The 17,791-nt window shown below is 37.5% G+C and overlaps 1 protein-coding gene across 3 annotated transcripts in view; it reads left to right on the top strand.

Moving 5' to 3' along the window:
* Window positions 1-17,791, top strand: part of ATP6V1H (ATPase H+ transporting V1 subunit H) — a 149,160-nt gene that overhangs the window by 100,784 nt on the left and 30,585 nt on the right. For all 3 annotated transcript variants that reach the window (XM_032316053.1, XM_032316051.1, XM_032316052.1), the window contains one exon: window positions 7,510-7,623. In XM_032316053.1, the coding sequence (XP_032171944.1) occupies window positions 7,510-7,623 (114 nt within the window). The remainder of the gene's footprint in view (window positions 1-7,509; window positions 7,624-17,791) is intronic.

The raw sequence follows: 17,791 nt of genomic DNA, 5'->3' as shown, positions 1-17,791 counted from the left end.
ATCTTTTCTAAGTTAGAGTTATCATGAAAAGTAACAAGTTACTATAGAAAACTTGAAAAATGCAGAAAAGAATAATGAAAAAACAAGACTCTAGTTTTGAGGTAAAAGTAATAGTTTATTTATTTTCAGGTTTTTTTCTCTATACATACATTTTTTTCCTTTCAGAGTATTGATCATGTAATATCTCCCATTTTATCTCATGTTTTTATTTATTTTTCATGGTAATTTCCCATCTACAAATTTTAAAACATATATATTAATGCTGCCTATAGATAAATGTATTCCAGTGTGCTCAAGTTTTACTAGTGACCATTTGGTATGTTTCCAATTTTTCATTATTATAAAAACAGAGTAACTCTTTGCAGATATTTCTGATTATTTTCTGGTCCCTTAAATACATTCATTGAAAGAACGTATATAAGTACTTCTGAAATTTTATTTTATTTTACTTTTTTTTTTAAAGATTTTTTTTTTTTTTTTTTTTATTTGACAGAGAGAGTCACAGCAAGAGAGGGAAGACAAGCAAGGGGAGTGGGAGAGGGAGAAGCAGGCTTCCTCTGGGAAGGAGCAGGGAGCCCGATTTGGGGCTCTATCTCAGGACCCTGTGATCATGACCTGAGTCGAAGGCAGACGCTTAATGGCTGAGCCACCCAGGCGCCCTGAGATTTTAAAAACATTATTAGAGAGGACTTCAAGCTCCAAGCAGTAGTGTGTGAGAATAGCATCTCTACCACCTTCTCTGCAGCAATGAGTGTTACCATTTCTCTTTAAACTCTCATGGGGGAAACCGGTACCTGGTGCTTTTAATTTGTACTTTAATTTAATTTATGTGACTTAGTGGGAATTTAGCTGCTACATTTGAGATAGAGATTTTCAAAGTTTGCTCTTTACCTCATTTTTTTTCATAAAATTTTTATCATATTAATGTCAGTTACCATATGGTCAAATTCATTAATTCACTAGGCATTAAGGCTTTATTTGACATCAGTTGTATTCTGGGTACCATTCTCAGCACTGTCTCATGAAGCTTACATTGCAGTGAAAAATCTTTGTGTTTTCTTCCACTTTTAAGCTTCGAAGGAATGTTCCCATTTAGAAACCTGGTAAATATTTACCTAAATTATTTTTATTTTTAGAAATGTTAATGACCTTCTTTAAGGGGAACAAAATGGAATAATACAAAATAGTGAACAAAATAGTGATTTCTGTGTTATTAAACTTACAAACTCTAGAGGGTGCATTATTTTCTTAGATATGCAAGTATCTACTTTTGTTTAAGTACATGCAACTTAACCATTTTTGGCAACAAGTTGTGGAATCATAATATGTTGTAGTGTGATATAACTTCATTAACCATGAGTAGTATACTGAACAGTAGAATCCTTATCAAGATATTTTATGTAACTCTATTATATATTGTAGAACTACATTAAGAGGGGAAAAGACCTTTAGAACAAACAAAAATAGTGCTGTGCTTTTTAGGATATTTAAAGTTTATTCTAAAATTACATTTCTCTGTTCACCAGCTGCACATTTCTTTTTTTTTTTTTTTTTTAAAGATTTTATTTATTTATTTGACAGACAGAGATTACAAGTAAGCAGAGAGGCGGGCAGAGAGAGAGGAGGAAGCAGGCTCCCTGCTGAGCAGAGAGCCCGATGTGGGGCTGGATCCCAGGACGCTGGGATCATGACCTGAGCCGAAGGCAGAGGCTTTAACCCACTGAGCCACCCAGGCGCCCCCAGCTGCACATTTCTTAAAAGTTCTTGCCAGGGGGCACGTGGGTGACTAAGTTGGCTAGGCATCTGCTTTTGGCTTAGGTCATGATCCTGGGGTCCTGGGATCAGCCCCACATCAGGCTCCCTGCTCAGTGGAGAGTCTGCTTCCCCCTCTGATCCTCCCCTCCTTTACTCATGCACTCGTGCGTGTTCTCTCTCTCTCTGTCCAACCCCTCTCTCAGTCACTTAAAAAAAAAAATTCTTGCCAATACTGAGTTTGTTAAATACTGCAAGTCTTTAAAGCCTAATGTGCTAGTGACTGGACTTGCTTCGGAATACAGTTAGCGAGTTTTCCGTTATTAGATAGTACCTTATGAAAAAGGTACTTGGATCTAAGTCCTAAATTAAATCATTCAGCTGTCCTGCCTTTTTATGGTGTCTTGTGTTAATGATGTCTTGTATTAATATACTAACTGGGAAGATTCTTTTCTTACTATTTTTTCAAGCATCAATGATTTTGGACATCTGTATAATATGAAAGTAATTGGTGTTTCAATTAAATTTAGAAGACAGGAAATGTCTTTTCATTTTATAGCACTGAATTTCCATGGAGTAGAGATTGTCCATCCCTCTGTGAGATCTGTTGGAATCTCTGGAGTTTGGAAATGAAGGCTTAATGAATAAATATAATAATGTAAATTATTAAAAGCAAAATTCTTTAAAATTTACTTGCGGCTGGTAATATGAGGTTACCATAGAGGGGTAGGCAGCACATTTGCTGTGAGGATTACATGACATAAAAAAATATGCTTAGCTTTGTGCCCAGCGTGTATAAAATGCTGTTGTTGTTGTTATAAATGGTATGTGATCTCTGATTTTTTAAACCCATCATATTGTACACATATGATGGTGGCTTTTTGAGATTATGTTTATTCATGTATAGTTAATCCTTGTTTTTTATGGGTTCTGTATTTGTGAATTTCCCTGTTTGTTAAAATTTATGTATAAGTATATATAATTATATTATGCTGAGTGAAATAAGTCAAGCAGAGAGAGTCAATTATCATATGGTTTCACTTACTTGCGGAACATAAGGAATAACACGGAGGACTTTGGGAGATGGAGAGGAGAAGTGAGTTGGGGGAAACTGGAAGGGGAGACAAACCACGAGAGACTGTGGACTCTGAGAAACAAACTGAGGGTTTTGGAGGGGAGGGGGGTGAGGGGTTCCGTGAATCTGGCAGTGGGTATTATGCATGGAGCACTGGGTATGGTGCATAAACAATGAATTTTGGAACACTGAAAAAAAATAAAATTTATGGATAATCCTTAAATTAATATTCATGCTTTCAAGATCATTTTTAGACACATGCAGGGCAGAGGAAAGTTTGAGTTGCTGGGCACACAACTGAAGTCCAAGAAGGCAATGCTCAGCCTTCTTGTCTTAGTTCTTACACTATAAACTGGTGACCTTTTTGAGATTTGTTTAGTGCCATGTTTTTTGCATTTTTGTGCTTTTTCTTGGTGATTTCACTGTGTAAATTGGCCTCCAAGCTGAAGTGCTGTCTGGTGTCCTGAGCACATGAAGGGATGTACCTTAGGGAGGAAGTGCATGTGTTAGATAAGGCTTATTCCAGTATGATTTATGGTGCTGTTGGCTAGGAGTTCATTGTTGATGAACCAACAATAGATGTTAAGTTGTCTTTAAACAAAAACCTGTAAAACAAGGCTATGTATTGAAATGTTGTTGGGAATGTCATGACCAGAGGCTTGCAGGACCATAATCCTGTGTTTCCCCTAAGAATCTCAGTATTCACTAAATCAGCATTCATGGTGACTTTATAGAACACAACCTCCATAAATAATGAGAATCGGCTGTATTTTCCATGTGTTGGAGGATCCAGATGGGGCCCAATAAATAATTACCTTCCTACTTGTCTGAATTCCAGACTATTGAGAAACTTGACAAAGGAAATAACAGATAGAGGCCAAAATAGAATCTTCCCTGAGAAAGTCAATAATAGACAGATGGCCTTCCTGTTACTGAACCCGTTAGCTCCAGGTGGCGCTGAACCAGTGTGGAAGAGAAAAGAAAGTGGATTTGTGTGTCATGGATTCCTGCTTGCAAAATCACCATGCACAGAAGTATCCCCGGAAGGAGTAGGCACAGGCAGGGGAAGACAGAGGCATTACCTTTACTAGGGGGAGTAAGAAGCCAGCTGTGCCAGGCCCCACCCCCAAAGTAGCTCATACATACTAATACCAGATTGGTTGGTTGAATAAGAGGTTGTGGTGAAATAACAATATCTTCACATTTGTTCCCCCCAAACCCCTTTAATAATCTTTTCATGCCTTCGGATGAAAACCTAGGTAGGTTATGACTTTTACCCTCACAGCCCTATGATCATTTTAAATCACAAAAATGATTTGGTTGAAGACATTTGGTAGCCCTTCATGCTACTTATTCAAAAATAGTACTTCTCTGTTTTATCTGTGATGCCCGCAGCAGGTGCAGGCCCACAGTCCTTTCTCTTCCTCTTTTTTTTTTTTTTTTTAAAGGTTTATTGATTTAGTTGACAGAGAGTGAGATCACATGTAGGCAGGGAGAGAGGGGGAAGCAGGCTCCCCACTGAGCAGGGAGCCCGACATGGGGCATGATCCTAGGACCCCGAGACCACGACCCAAGCCGAAGGCAGAGGCCCAGCCCACCAAGCCACCCAGGTGCCTCCTGGCTCTGTTACCCTGAGCTTACCTACTGCTGCTTCAGTCTTCCTGAGGCTGTGAATGGGGAAGGAGGAGGCAACAGGGAGAAGCAGGGATTTTTTTATTTGGTATTATTGACGGCTGCTTAATGTTTTTCCACCTGAGAAATGTCTGAAGCTGAGAATTTTTCTTTGGAGCACATTTTTGGGTATATTGGAGGTACCTCTTCTGGGCCATTCACCACAGCTCTCCTAGGCTGGGTGTTGTGTTTATCTGGCTCGTGGTGCCACTCAAACTTCTTTGTATCCCCAGGCTCTGGGAATGTTAGCTGATCCTGATGCGGCTCCCTCTACTTTGCTGCTGTGGATTACCATGACCTCTCAGGCTTGGGCCACTGCAGGGAATATGTGCTTGTCTCTGTGTGTGGTTTCCTTGGCATGGAGTTAGAAGCCATCACCACCTTTTTCTTTTCTGCTGGGGAGGGACCTACCATGTGGTTCATCGCGTTCCACAGAGCACATACAAATCATCCGTCTCCTTCCTGGATCCTTTAATATTTGACATAGAATTCCCCAAGGGGATTAAAAATTATTAGAATTCTTGATGAATTCTGTATGTGATGTTCTCTCACAGATTCACTTTAGTGTCTGATATCTACTGATTTGGCATCTCAGTGATACTGAGGCAGAAGGAATTCCATATTATTATCATCAACCATGTGTACATGTATACCTATGAGTTTTAGCAGTTCCACAAAATTAACGTGATTACAAAAATGTTAGGTAAACTGATATCTAGTTAAATCATCCCCTTAGGGAGATCATTATTTTCTAGTATGGCAATGGATAATTCTAAGCACATGCGAGAAAAAGGCATATTGGACCTTATGACTTTTTGTCCTGAATGTTACTCCTAATTTGTATGTTTTTCTTTTAAATTTCTGTTTTCCATTAGTAATCCCAATTGCCATCCTAGGCTACTTAAAACTCTTGGAAGAGTTAATAATGGAAAGTGCAAAGATGAATAACTGGCAGGTAGTAAGTGGTACATAAATGTTCGCTCTTGGGATTCTGGTAATAGTATGCAAGAGCAATTGAGGGAGGGTTATCATTAGGCAGTTTTACTACAATAAAAGGCTATTTTTTTGAAGGCTTATTTGACCTTTAATGATGTCATTTTTACAAAAATAAACTGGATGATAATAGATATTGTTACTAATGTAGTACATATTAAGAAGATACAATAATCTAGTTAATAGATATTTGATGAGGACTTTCTGTCTTGAGCCCTGGGAACATAGGGTAAGCAACACCATGCATAGTTTGTCCTTCATGGATCTTCTTGTATAATGAGGAAGACAAATTTAATATTTTATAAAGTCATTCAGGTGTAAAATTGCAACTCAGGTGAGTACAGGCAAAGATACATAGCGCCATGAAAGGGCATATTTGAGGGATTAATATGGGCAGAGAGAAGACTTCTCTGAGGAAGTGGCAATTGAGGCAAGATCTTAAAGGTGCATAGAAGTTACCTTTATATACTGGGATGTTACATGAAGTGGGAAAGCTTCTGGGAGAGAAAATGGCATGTGCCAAGAGCCTGTGGTTGAAGGACCTGAAAGAAGGCCTGGGAGTCAGTGCAGAGAGCAAAGGTGTGTGACTGTGACTCCAAGTCAGACTGTGAAGGACCCAGTCAGGCATTGTTTTAAGCAGGGGAAGTGATAATTCAGATTTTGGGGAAGATTGCTTGGAGGAGAATGGATTTAAGGGAAGCAGCCCCTGTGTCCTTATCACCACCATCACAGTCACCATCATCAGTGTCATTATCATTATAACAACAGACATGGGCGTACCATATTGCAGGGACCAGGGCTTTATGGCCTTTGGTCTTCATAGCAATGCCATGAAAGAGGTGTCTTTGTTCCCCTCACTTGACAGGAAGGAGTTTACTAGGTTAAATGACTTAATGTAATCTATCCAATAATGAGCAGAGCTGGTGTTAGATAAGTAAGCAACGTTTTAAAGCATAGTACTTGGTGCATAACAAGCACTCAACTGATGTTTGGGTATACTTACACTGTATTTTCCCCCTCAATTCAATATATTTTTTTTTAAAGGTGCTTTAATAATAAAGTATAAAAAGCTTTACAGACAAAAGCCTCTCTCTCACACTCCTGACTGCCATCCACCTGTCCTTGAGACTGTCTGCAACCACCAAAGCCCTGCCTGCATTATTGCTGATTGTGTGGTAGTGATGGTGGTGCCCACTAGAGGGTGTGGGCCGAAGACTCCACACTGTTGGGCTGGGTTAAAAGCCTCCACAGCTCTAGCCACAGCTGCACCCTTGCAACAAACAGAGAACCTCTTTTCATGAAGCAAATCACCATTTTCGCTTCATATTTGCATCTGTGATAACTGGATTTTTCAGGGTATTACAGGACACAGTGATAAAAAGCAGTGTCACTTGTCAATCACCTTGGTGCTCTTGACAGTAGGAATTTTCTCCTCTGTTTCACTGGCCAGGAGGTCATGTGGCATCTTTCTTCATTACAAGAAAGGGAAGATATCTTATAAATCAAGTCTTTTTTAGGAAATTAACACGACTTCTGCTGGGTGTTTTTTAACCCTGTGTTCCCTGCTTTTGTCTTCTGAGCCTCGCTCACAGCATGGCAACTGGTGGATTTAATGCTGATCTGATACTGTTACAGACATTAGGTGCTGTTCAGTATACTGCTTTTAAGCAGGCCAGAAATACTGGTAATCAGTTTTAATACTCAACAACTTAGAAAACTGTACTCTAGAATACTACAATTGTTTGTGAGGTATCCAGGTAGAGGATACTTGCCTGGATTAGGAAATGAGAATAACAGCTGGATTCCCCAGTAAGAATTCAAAAGAGAAAATACTTGAATATGTTAAATCTGTGGGTTAGGGAAAATGATATTGAAAAAGACGTGTTGGTTTACTCACCTATATGGGAACTTCTCTCTTTAAAATCCCTTGGTGCTCTGGTATGTGGGCTCTCTGCCGACTAACAATGTGAGTTAGCAAGGAATTGCAGCATCTTCATAAAGTGGCTTCTATTCCACAGGGTCATTGAACAGCTTGGTGGGAAGCAGCTGGTCATGAACCACATGCACCACGAGGACCAGCAGGTTCGCTACAATGCTCTTCTGGCTGTGCAGAAACTCATGGTGCACAACTGGTATGTGCTGGCTTTTTCTTTCCTCTCCCATACTGATCTGTAAGCTCTCACTTGTCCCTTTGAAAGGTTCTCTGATAAATGCACTGATGAGGGGTAGTTTTTTAAATCAGCAGTTTTGATGAAATATCTAGAAATATATTTTAGTAATCAAGAGCAATGATAACATTTTGGGAAGACTAACTGCATTGATATTCTCAAAAAATGTGTATTCACAGTACTAATATCAAAAACAATTCTAGGATTAACTAAAAGGATATTTGTGGCTTAAGGGAATCCAGCTTTTTTGGAGTTGAATGGAATCCAGCTGGATTACTAATCAGAGGCTTTACAATTTTGCACAGTGTAACTATTCAGCGTATGGTTAACCTAAATGGTTTTTACTGGTTCATGTGAAAACACTAAAGAAAACACTAAAAGCTGATTGATCAACTAAGATTCAGCTCTCTCACATCTCATTCATTATAGCCTTTTACTTTTGAAGTAATGGAAGTCGTTTTTCCTCTCATTTGTTTTTATTTTTCAAATAAAAGTTATGGACCTTTTGTACCTACCTAAAACAAGATAAATTGAAGAGTGATTGTTTAGATACAGTGGTGAGCCTTTTGTGTCCATGATGGAACAAACCAGAATTCCCTTTGCTCTGGCTATTTTTACTGTGAGTTGGGTGTCGAGTGCTTCCAATGCTCTACTGAAGAGGTCATGTACCTCTCCGTGCTTCACCATTTGGAAGGGTGCTTTAGGGCTGGGCTGTTTTGTTAAGGCACAGTGAACAAATACACATTCCATGTAACTGGCAGGTACACTGCCAGTACCTCCAAGGAAAGAATTAATGGTGCTTTGGAAGACATGCATTTGAAAAATGCAGGCAGTACAGTATAGGGGACTATCCAGGAGCACTGCTGTGGCATCATACATGAAATATTAAGATGTTGCCACTTAAGCACTTTTTTTCATAAATACATTTTGCATTTTTTCAATAACCACCTTTTGAGGACTTTGTACCCTGTATGAAATGCTGGGCTATAGATATGATGGAAATAGGTGCAGCTTTACGTAGGACGAATAGAGAAGGCCTCTCCGAGTAGGCCAAAACAGCTAAGCTGGCACTGTAATGATAAGGAACTAGCCATACAATCCAGGTATTAGGGGTAACATTTCAGGTAAAGGGGATGAGAAGGAAAGGGCCATGAAGCTTGGCTTCTTTAAAAGCAATGTCTGGGGACATATTTGGTTGTCCAGAGACAATGGGGGGTGCTGGTCTACTGGTATAAGTGGGTAGAGGCCAGGGGTGCTGCTAAATATTCTAAAATGCATGGACAGCCCCCCACCACAAAGAAGTGTCCTGCCCAATCTGTCAACAGTGCCACGTGTGAGAGACTTTAATTTGAGGGTGGTATGAGGGCCAGCATGGAACTAGATGGGAAAGAAGATGCTCTCAGGGAACCGATCATGTAGGGTCTTGTGGGCTACCATTTGGCTCTTCCTTTTACAAGATGAGTTGAAAGCCATTGAAAAATTTTAAAATGGAAGAATGAGAATATTTGATACATGTTTTAAGAAGATCTCTTAGGCTACTCTCTGGCGAGTGGATTATACCTGGGTAAGTGTGAAAGCAAAGGACTGTTTTAGTAGATTCTCATTGTGGTTGAGAGTAGAGATGGCTAGTGGCTTGGACTAGAACACCGAAAGTTGAGGTAACAAGTAGGTGAACTTGGATAGATTTCAGAGCTAGTGCTATCTGCACCTGATGGACTGAAGGTGTTTTTACTTGTTTTCATATACTCAGTGCAAGAAGAAAGGAATCAAGGCAGAGGGCACTAGAAATGGTTTTTATCTCTTTAGCAGGAGGAAAAATTTTTTCAAGGCTATCAGTAAAAACAGAATACTCCACTGGATTTCTCTCCTTGTTTCACTTTACCATGGGCCACATTTTCAACAAAAATGAATTCATTAGTAATTTTATATCTCTTGGTTTCTTTGCGCCTCTTTCTTGAATTTAGTTTAAAGAATGTTTGCATTTAGTAGAATTTGAGGCTTTTGCAACCAGCAAAGTTATATTTGCCTTCTGTAAAACACAATTTTACTTTCTCTTTTTGTTGAATTTAAGGTTGCTGAAGTATAAATCCTGCTTTGTCAATAAGAAAAATTCATTTGAATAGTTCTTTCTCATGAAGGATTTATTGTTGGGTTTATCTCTTTTTTGATATATACTTCTGATGTTGAAGAAAAGATGGGTATGAGATAAAATGTTAGTTAACCTTTTTTCTTTACTAGTGGAGAAAATTTTTTGGTTGAAAATTTTCGTTGTTTAAATGATCATGCATTGAAGATGACATGTGCAATTGGAATATTTTCCTTGAATTTAGGAACTTGATTTAGTTTCTTGGTACATTTTTCAATATATGATTACAAAAGAAAAAAATAAATGTCTTTATAGCCAGAAACTGGTTCTTTGCTCTCTATCACTGACGAGCTGATGAGAGAATATCCTTTTTCCTCCTAATTATGGGCTAAGCTCTTTTAACTTTGTTTTAATTATGACAAATCTCCTTTGATGGAGTCAGTATTTTTCTACATTTTCTTTTTGAAAAAAATTTTCATATAAAGAAAAACTTTTTTGTGACACGTATTTTGTTGTGACATATACATTTCCATGTCTCTTTGTGCCAGAGTATGAAAATTGCTCAAGTAATAGCGGTTTATTTAAATGTCAGATTAACATGAGATCAAATAGAATGCAGTTTGGAAAGTAAATCTTCTGCAAAGTATATCCCCAGTTGTAAAAAGGATTTTGAGCTTATGCCTTTATGCAGGTATCTAATTTGTCTTCATTAAATCATGCTGGTGGAGACTGCCTTCCTACTTGCCTAAAGTAAATGATTTTTTTCCCCCTGAAAATATGGCACTTGTGTCTTAAAGATGTTTATTGATTGAGTCTTACAAAATTCTCTTGGAATTGTTTTATTTTCACACAGATACAAACATGAAAACAGAATTGATTTTGTTTCCTTCTGGCATTTTGTTTGTTTTAATTAAAATGAGTTTTTATAAATGATTTATGTTAGTACAGTGTAGTGAAAGAAATTAGTTGAGCATAATTAAAATATAATCATAGATCAAAGTAGAATGGAAATCTGCCTCAATGGCAATAGCAGCTTTTCATGACATTTTTGCATGTTTATTTGTACTCATTGTTTGCTCCTAGGCCACACTTTGAGATTTCCCACACATTCTGGATTTTCTTTCACTTTTCTACCCTACATGATTTTTAGATTTTTTTGATGTTGCATTCCTTCTAAAGCTTGTATTTTATGAGACTAAATCATAATTTTGGATATGGTAAAATAATACTTATTTTTTACTGCATGGAATTTTTTTTGTTTTAAATGTGTTTAAAATTACATTTTAAGTATAAATTGGATACTTATGAAATTATAGAACTGAGCTGTCTATGGATTTTTATTTTGATTCTTCATTTTAAGGAGTTAAATAATAAGTTTTTGATAATATAGAGATGGATTTGAGTTTATGTAACAGGGACTATATAGAGTTATATATCATGGGAAAATTCTTAATTCTTTTTCATGATTTTATGGTTGATTTCAAAAGTATCATGAATTGCAGGTCTTAGCGTTGCTGTTGTTTCTCCCCTTCTTCTATGTTTACATGGAATGATGGAACACAAAAATGCTCATTGATGTGGTTGGGGAGTGGATGGGGGCTGGAGTTGCCAGGGAGGGAGGGGACGGTAGGCACACACGCATGTCTCCTCAGTTCAGGAGGTATTGAGCAGGTCAATCCCACTTAACAACCCTCCTTCTAAATGCTCTTCCCATACCCACTGTGCATTTATTCTGTGCCTCTTATTCTTTGAACAGCTCCAGATTTTTATATTAATAAATTTGCCAAAATATATAAACAGTAACAACATACTCTAGAGAACTTTTATATATACCCTCAGTTTATACTTTATAATTCAATATCATAAAATGTCATCATTTTTCTCCTACAGAATGATTTTAAATGTAATCAGCCTCTAATTCAGAAGCAACAGTATGTGCATATGGACAGCTCAGGACTTCAGGAAAGAAACACTGAATTTTGTAGGTAGTGGATCTTGTGTAGAATTGTCTGTTTGTTTCTAGATTATTTTTCAGTGTTTTTTTTTTTAAGCTGAATAATAAGTTATAAGAGTGTTGTTCCCTCCAGTTATTTTATGTGTAGGTATATAATGTAACGGAGACCTCCCCAAGCCAAGTGTATGAGTGATACTACTTTGTTCTCTAATGTCTATGTCTGCTTAGTATATTATTCTGTAAGTACATAGCCATAAATACAGTGATTAAAATAGATACTTATGAACTGAACTGAACTGAAGGAAAAAAAATCTACATTAAGCCTTTTATCATTAATAATCATGTTACTAAAACATTCCATGTGATTTTTAATAAGCATAAAACATTTCCAGATTTAACATTTTCCAGGATTAATTTAAAAAATTGTGGCCACCCTTTGGGTGCTGGAATTTTTCACATTATTCATACAACATTTTTAGTGGAAGAATCTTTGAATATGTTTTTAGTATCACGTTTGTGTATTTTTCCAAAACAAATATAATTCAATTAGAAAATATGTCAAAACCAATTCCAAGTGAAGAAGAATTCTATATAGCCTGTTTTTCACCATGAAGTTGGTGGCTAAAATTGCTTCTACTTTGCTAGTTAGAGATGTTTTGAGGCTGTACTAATTTGTCTGGACACTATGTACCACTTAATTACAATTGCTTTGGAGATGGCAGTGTAACATAAATCCTAAATTGTTGCAAAGTACCAGCCTAAGTAAACATTTGGAAGAGGTAGACAATGAGCATTTAGACAATAAAGAGTATAAAACCACTGATAGACAGTGGAGTCGCTGTACTTTATAATTAAGTGTAAAATCAAATGCAGATTTCACATTTAAGGGCATGTGACTAGTGTATCTGTGGATCAAATTCATGTTGTTATTTTGTTCCATTAGGCTTGGCTTTTTAGACAGACAGACATCTGATTGGGGTTTTGAAGGATCAGTAAAGTGTGGAGAAAAGAAAAGTCTTGTCTAGTAAGGGGAGACAGAGAAAAATGAACTAACATGCTTGGCTTTTAAATGCTTTTTCTCCTTTCTCTTTCAGCGGGTTGGGCAGTTAGTTTTTGGTCACATGAATGTTTCATGGGCTTTGTGTGTGTGTGTGTGTGTGTTAAATAAAGCTCCATAGAATAGAGTATGCTAAAAATTAGATAAAGACTTAGCAAACTTTATATTTATTCATCTTAGAGATTTGATTACATTTTTGGATTATTTTCTTAGTTTCCGTTTAAGTAGATCATCCAGATGTTCTCTTGATGGGGAACAAAATCTTATGGGTAACAAATGAATTGGTAAGTTTTCATCACCACTGAAATTTTGAGGTATACATTTAGAAAAATGGTGATAAGTCTGTCGTCTAAACAAAGATAGCTTTTGATGTAAATTTCCTTTAATTAAATTTGTATTAGATTTACTTTTTAAAAGAATTATACAGTCATGCATTAGGTACCTACTATATATCTAACCCTCACCGTGAATGTTCATCACCAGTCCTCGCTTTTTTTTTTTTTAAATATTTTTAAGATTATTTATTCATTTGATGGAGACAGCAACAGAGGGAATACAAGCAGAGGGAGAGGGAGAAGGAGAAGCAGGCTTTCCACCGAGCAAGGAGCCCAGTGTGGGGCTCAATCCCAGGACCCTGCGATCATAACCTGAGTGAAGTCAAACGCTTAATGACTGAGCCACCCAGGTGCCCCCTCACTTGTTATTTTTAAAAATGAATTCAGTAAAATGAGTTAATAGGTGCAAAAATAATGAATACTGTTATGCTGAAAATAAATAAATAAAAAAAAAGTTAATAGGAGCCAGTGGTGTTCCTAAAAGACCGGGTTCCTTAGACATACACAGTGTCAGAGTTCTAGAACATTTCCCTGTAATTCTCTGTACCTACAGAAGCTTTTTGCCTCACTTTCCTTAAGGGCAGGTATGTGGAGATGCCTGAACAAAAATAGTGTCTTGAATGACAGTTTCCTCTGCCTTGCTAAACAGCCCAGAAATATCTTATGAGAAAATATTTTAGCATTTGGTTAAACACTGTGCTGTTCATTTGTAGCAGTTACTTTCCCAGTTGAGGGAGTGTTTACTGTTATCTCTGTAGTTATTACTACAGAGTAATAATAATAATAATATATTATATAGTATTAATAATAAATACAGAGTATTATTACTCTCTAGTTATTACTACTAAATCAGAGATTTAGACATGGACAGGAATACTTATTAGATGATTGAATATGTGCTAAAATAGATAGGAAGTAGAAAATAAGGGCATAGCACACATGACATAGCACCCCTTCAGTGCAATGTCATGAGGGCTGGGCAGAAGTATGAGTAGGTGCCATCAGAGCTTGGGAATTGTGGCTCATTCTTCCTGGGCCTTCAAAAGGGAAGTTTTCCTGAGGAGATGATGCCCGGGCTTATTCTTAAGGATCAAGAAGGAGTTAGCTGGTGAAGATGAGTCTAGATAGGGAGGACTTCTACGTAGAGGCACTCTGTCAGCATGCTGCATATGGGAAGCCCTAGCTGTGTCACCAGAAAGGAAATTGGGAGCCTGGGAGTGGCTGAGCTTTTGCTAAAAGGTCAGCTTTGAGGTCATATGCCTTAGTATTGCAGGAAGATTTAATGCAACCACAGTAATCTGAATACAATTTTTTTTCTTCAGGTTCCTTAGACATACACGGTATCAGAGTTCTAGAACATTTCCCTGTAATTCTCTGTACCTACAGAAGGGATTATGTGTTCTAGAACATTTCCCTGGAATTCTCTGTACCTACGGAAGGGATTATGTCAGGGATTTATCTTTCTCTTGGAATGTGAACTGTACATGTTGGCGAGGCAAATCCAGAGCTGGTATAATCACTGAGTGAGTGAACGAGGTCATAAAAGAACCAGGATTGTTCAGCTTCCTGCTCCCCTATCCCTCGGATGTAGTTTTCATCCCTCAGTTGCAAAGGAGAAGGGAGATATGAAAAAAAAAAACCAAACTTCTATTTTTTTAAAAAACATTTTAATTGGAAAGAATTTAAACTACTGAAAAGTTAAGGAACAATGCAGTGAACTAGTGCTGTTTTCTTTAGATTGACCACTTGTTGACTTTTTGCTGCATTTGTATGTTCTCTTTTTGTCTCTGTCTCCCTGTCTCTCTCTCTGAAGAATTTGAGACTAAGTGACAGACATTATGATCCTTTAGCCCTAAATGCTTCAGCACGTATGTCCTAGGACCTGGATTTTTTAATATCACTATAGCACAATGATGTGCTTCTGTAATCCATAGTTGATATTCATATTTCCTTGTCTATTGTTTGCACTGTTGTCTGTAGCAAATATGTTTTGTCCAGTCTAGGATCATACATTGTATTTAATTATCCTGTCTCTTTAGTGTCACTTAAATAGAATAGTTTTTTGGTGTTTGTCTTTTTTAACATTGGTATTTTTAATGACTACAAGGCCAGCTGTTTTGTAGAATGTCCCTCAATTTCAGTTTGCTCTTTCTTCCCGATTAGCTTTAGGGTATGCATTTTTCTCAGAACACCACAGAGGTGATGTCATGTTCTTCTTGGTGTTTTCAGCAGGAAGCATTTGAGTCAATTTACCCTATTATTGGTAGTGTTAACTTCCACCTGCTTAAAGTGGCATAAGGTTTCTCTACTGTAATGAGCTTCTCTCCCTCTTATAATTAGTAAGTAATCTTTGGGGAAGTACTTGGAGACTGTAAATACTGGTTGTGTTTCCCAGCAAACTTTCAGTCCTTTTTTTTTTTTTTTTCAGCATCCAGTGGTGCTTCTCGCAAGAGTCAGTTATTATTGTTGTAATTGCAAAATGCGTTTTGGGATTTTATTTTTTATAGGTGTAATGTAATGCCTCTGGAGCCAGCAGTCTGTCTGTATTTATCAGTGTGTAGGACACTGAATCTGGAGAAACGATAATGCAACAATCCATGAAGGATCTTGCGTGGGTTGTGCTGGGACACTGGAGAAGCAGAAGAGGATATAGTCAGGCACTTGACATTCCAGAAGTTAGCACTCCTGAACCAGGAAGAATTTTGTGTTAGTGCTTCTTTCCTAGCACCTGAGTACTGTTTGATAAGTTTCCCTCAGGTAGCAATGTTGAGAGAAATGTGACTTGATAGCAGCTTCCTATCTTAGATATTATTTTCTGAAAATGGCGTTATATCTTTGATGTCTTCAGGAGTGTTTTTATAATAGGCATTGCAAAACTGTTCAAAAAACATTTCCTAACCATACCTTTCATCAGATGTTAGTAGTAGAGGTTTTATTTGGCACACCGAGTGATGTGTTGTTTTAATGTATTCAAACATTAACACAGTTTTAAGGAAGTTTAATCATAAGGTATTTAGATGACAGCAGACATCTGTTTTCTTCGGACATATTAGACATATAAATTAATGAGATGTCTTACTTGGTAAGGTGGTTATATGTTGATGGTTAGTGTGTTAGTAATGTTAGTAAAACATTATTATTTTATTTTATTTTATTTTATTTGTTTATTTGACAGACAGAGATCACAAGTAGGCAGAGAGGCAGGCAGAGAGAGAGGAAAGGAAGCAAGCTTCCTGATGAGCAGAGAGCCAAATGCAGGGCTCAATCCCAGGACCCTGGGATCATGACCCAAGCCAAAAAGCAGAGACTTAACCCACTGAGCCACCCAGGTGCCCCAAAACATTATTTTGAGAGTACTTTTTCATTTGTCTAATTTTGTTTTTCCTACATAAGAGAATTGTGTGTATATGTATGTGTGTATAGATGTATCATATATACCTATTTTCTAAGATGTTTTCTGTATATTCTGCATGTTCAGAATCAAGTATACCCAATTTATTATGTTTTGACAACCTACAGCAATTTTGCTATTTTTAAAAGTTATTTTAAGTAAGAATATGTGTGCTAACTTGTTAACTTACATTTCTGATAAAATTGAAGGGTGGTAAAAATTTATTCTTAGATGACAATAAAAAAATATTTGCAGTGTTTTTGTGGATTGCCTGTAGAGGCTGCATATTTAAATAGGAGCTGCACAAGAAGTAATATAAATGATAAAATTACAGAAACAAATTAGCCACTAGAAGTTTCTAGAGCAAAATAAGAATGTGATTGGTTGTAGTACGCTAGTGAGAGTACCTTTGTAAACTATGATCTGAACTTCTGTGTATGTGTGCTTTACTTCACTAGGAGTGGTTTATTTACAAGAAACAAAAATCTACTCAAGTTAGTATAAATATAAGAAACTCTATTAGAAGGATGTCGACTTAGCTCACAGAATCCAGTAGTAGGTGAAGTCACACAGTTTCGCTGAAACTGGGAACCAGAAAGGGGGTGGGAAGCAAGGCAGCAAGTTTTTCTACCTCCTTTTCCTTCTGACCACGTGAATCCTCGCATCTGTAGCCCATCTGCTTAGTTATTTTCTGTAGGCTGGCTTTTCTGCCCAGGGTCCTCTCCAGGTTTCTCCACGGTTGCAGGCTAACCCCTCAGTGTCTTCATGATTGTCTACTTGAGCTTCCTGTAGTGAGCTGACTATATGTATGCCCTTCTAGATTCCATGCTTCCTGCTGGGCCTGTTCCTTGGTCTCTTCTGTACCTGATGAAGGAGGAACAGGATTCATGAATGGCAGTGAAATGTTGATATTTTAGACCCCAAAATTTGATGTCCCTGTATTATATCCAAGGAGAAATTCAAAAGATAGAAATACAGGTTTGGAGTTCCAGAGCAAGATGTGAGCTGGAGTTTATAGAGCTAAAGCAGTCATTAGAGGATTGAAGTCATGGCAGTAGATGAGATTACCCCCCAAATATATGTAAGAATGGGACTCTTCTCTAGGAGGTGTTTGGATTAACTCCCTGAAATTGTATGCAAAAGCCTGTGTATAAATACTTTCTGTGGGCAGGGTACATGCTTTTCCTCAAATTTGCAAAGGGGTCTGGGGCCAGAAGAGGTTAAGAACCACTGTTAGAAACTGAGACAAAAGTATTAAGGTGTCAACAGAATAACAATAGATTTTACACAAGGAGGGTGGGGGTGGGAG

Source organism: Mustela erminea, chromosome 16 (assembly GCF_009829155.1).
Source record: "Mustela erminea isolate mMusErm1 chromosome 16, mMusErm1.Pri, whole genome shotgun sequence".
NCBI classification, from domain to species: Eukaryota; Metazoa; Chordata; class Mammalia; order Carnivora; family Mustelidae; genus Mustela; species Mustela erminea.
Note: the sequence above shows the minus strand (reverse complement) of the source record. Positions and strands in the feature narration are given on the sequence as shown.